This window comes from Physella acuta, unplaced genomic scaffold (genome assembly GCF_028476545.2).
Source record: "Physella acuta isolate Inbredline_101_S28 unplaced genomic scaffold, ASM2847654v3 ptg000648l, whole genome shotgun sequence".
In the NCBI taxonomy this organism is placed as follows: Eukaryota; Metazoa; Mollusca; class Gastropoda; family Physidae; genus Physella; species Physella acuta.
In genome coordinates this window covers 256,477-258,989 of record NW_026732167.1, presented here as the reverse complement: position 1 = coordinate 258,989, position 2,513 = coordinate 256,477, and the positions used below count along the sequence as shown (strand labels likewise).

Sequence of the window (2,513 nt, the reverse complement as noted above, 5' to 3'; positions counted from 1 at the left end):
CTACAACATAATATTTGTTTAAAGTAATTGGGTGGATACTTTTGTGTGAATCAAACATATTTGATCATGTATAAATTGAGGTAGATAAAGTAATATCACTTCATTTTTACTTTCTATGGTTGAAAACCGACTTTGAACTTAAATATAACTTCCATTAGAAAATCTTTATCTCGTTTTTAACTTAGCCTGTTGCAAATGTTTATCAGATTTTGGAACATCAAGAGACTCTTTGCTTTGCTAATGTGTGCTTACAGTGTGATAGGACAAAGTAAGTTGTGTTTTGATAGACATTTTTATTTACTTTTAATGGGAATTATTACGAATTCCTTTCCAGTAAATTTGCCGACACCATTTACCTAGTTTAAATATTTCCAGAGCAACAAGTATTTTCTTTTTATGCAAGTAATATTTCTTGATATGTATACACCCTCCTTAGCTATTTCTAGGTTTTTTTTAAAGTAGTAAGCCTTTCGTGTAATGAAATTGACAACAGATATATTTTACAGTAGGCTTCGCCTGCTCCTGTGAACTCGATTTATGAAGGGATGTGTACAGCTTATTTTTACATTCTCTTCACGTGAGTCAGGTACCCATAAAAAAATTAGATTTACTTCACTCTATCAGGTACCCACGACGTCACAGTGAGCTCTACGTTGATTTCCCAAAGATCGCCATTTCCAATAGTGAAATTTACTAAACAAATTCATTAAAACGTTTTAATAACAAGCTTTTATGTAATAATGCACTAAAAAGTAGAAAATAAATTATACACTACTATTTAAATAGCTAAAAAGAAAAGCGTGGGTCACTTTAGTATCTATTGGATACCTTTACCAATATTTGAGAAGAGACCCACTCTTTTCTTTATAGTAATTTAAATAGTAGTGTATCATTTATTTTCTACTTTTTAGTGCATTAATACATAAAAGCTTGTTATTAAAACGTTTTTTTATGAAAAAATTTTGTACTTTACATGTTTTTATTTACAATAGAGTTTCATGACTAAAAACCATGGCGCACATATTGAACGTGGTGACGCGCTCTTGAACGTGATGACGCGTGTGGAGTAGTTGGATAGAACTACCTACTAATTCGGTCAAAATTTTAATTAATTCATAAAAAATTAATTAAGCACCCAATTAAGTCAACTTTAGCGTCATGATGCATTGTCTTCATGTCTTGACCCAGGTACCAACTACGAACTTTATCTGTCAGTTAGAAGTTCCTGCAATTTCGCTCGGCCGTTTCGATCTAGACAGACTGACGACAGACTGACGACAGACGACGACAGACTGACGACAGGCAGAGGAAGTAAGTTTTATAAAAGCTTGTAAAAACCAACGAATTGAAAATCGGGTGAATCATTTGGGCTAATCATCACTAGAACTGTTTGTAAAATCTGCGTCTCACTTCTCCAAAAACATATCTTGCCGCCTCTCCAGACATCTTTTTTATAGATCTAATTATTATTTAAACCAAGTGTATATACTTATTAGAACAGTTCAAACCGTGCACATAGCTAATTGTACATGGGGATAATTTATTAAGAAAGCTATAAAGAAATGGATACATCTGATTATTGAATTAAAAAAAAAAATTTAACCATCGCGATCTTACAATTGTTTTAATTATCAAATATTAAAATATGCTTATTGATATATACTATTTCTGTTACAATTTCTAGTCCATCCCTCTACAGCCCGTTTCTTGCTATCTATCAGTTTCAAATAAATATATAAAAAGATTTTTTATTTTTGAATTTTTTTTAGGAAATGGCAACAATAAAACTTTTGCCAGTGCCACTCTTGACCTTACCTGTCAAACTACACCAGACACATGCAGGGATGTGGTCAGTTCTCTGCCTAGACCAGTGGTTATCCTGTCAAGTGGACTTGAGGTGATGTGTGACACGCAGACAGACGGGGGAGGATGGACGGTGATACAGAGAAGATTCAACGGACAAACAGATTTCTATCGGGGGTGGGAGGAGTACAAGTATGGGTTTGGAGATGTGGATGTCGGAGAATTTTGGCTGGGCAACGAGAACATTCACCGTCTGACGTCACAAAGACGATACGAGCTGAGGGTCGATTTTAAATTTAACAACACGGACTATTTCGCTAAATATTCAAGGTTTCGGGTGTACGGAGAGGTGGAGGGATACAGGTTAAAGGTCAGCGGTTACTCAGGCAACGCTGGGGATTCCTTTGCTTGGGCACACAACAATCAGAAGTTCAGCACATTCGATAAAGACAACGACGCTGGTACTGGAAACTGCGCAGAAATCTACCATAGCGCTTGGTGGTTCATTTATTGTCTTGTTGCAAATCTGAATGGAGTTTGGGGAAGTACTGAACAGGCCAAAGGTTTAATCTGGTGGCACACGACTAAAGATTTTGCATCAGCAACCTTCACTGAAATGAAGATAAGACCAATTTAGACATATATTAGGAAAATAAATAAATTTCAGTCAGATCTATTAAGAAAATAAATAAATTTCATTCAGATCCATA

The 2,513-nt window shown here is 35.0% G+C and overlaps 1 protein-coding gene across 1 annotated transcript; it reads left to right on the top strand.

The window, feature by feature from the left end:
• LOC131948529 (ficolin-2-like) lies at window positions 1–2,513 on the top strand. The gene is made up of 3 exons (XM_059310088.1): window positions 1–80; window positions 207–268; window positions 1,770–2,513. The coding sequence occupies exons 1-3, from the start codon at window positions 67–69 to the stop codon at window positions 2,438–2,440; spliced, it is 747 nt and encodes a 248-aa protein (XP_059166071.1). The 5' UTR covers window positions 1–66; the 3' UTR covers window positions 2,441–2,513.

Coding starts and splice junctions, on each gene's coding strand:
- LOC131948529 (XM_059310088.1), top strand. Junction 269..1,769: donor TTACAGTGTGATAGGACAAA/GTAAGTTGTGTT, acceptor AATTTTTTTTAG/GAAATGGCAACAATAAAACT.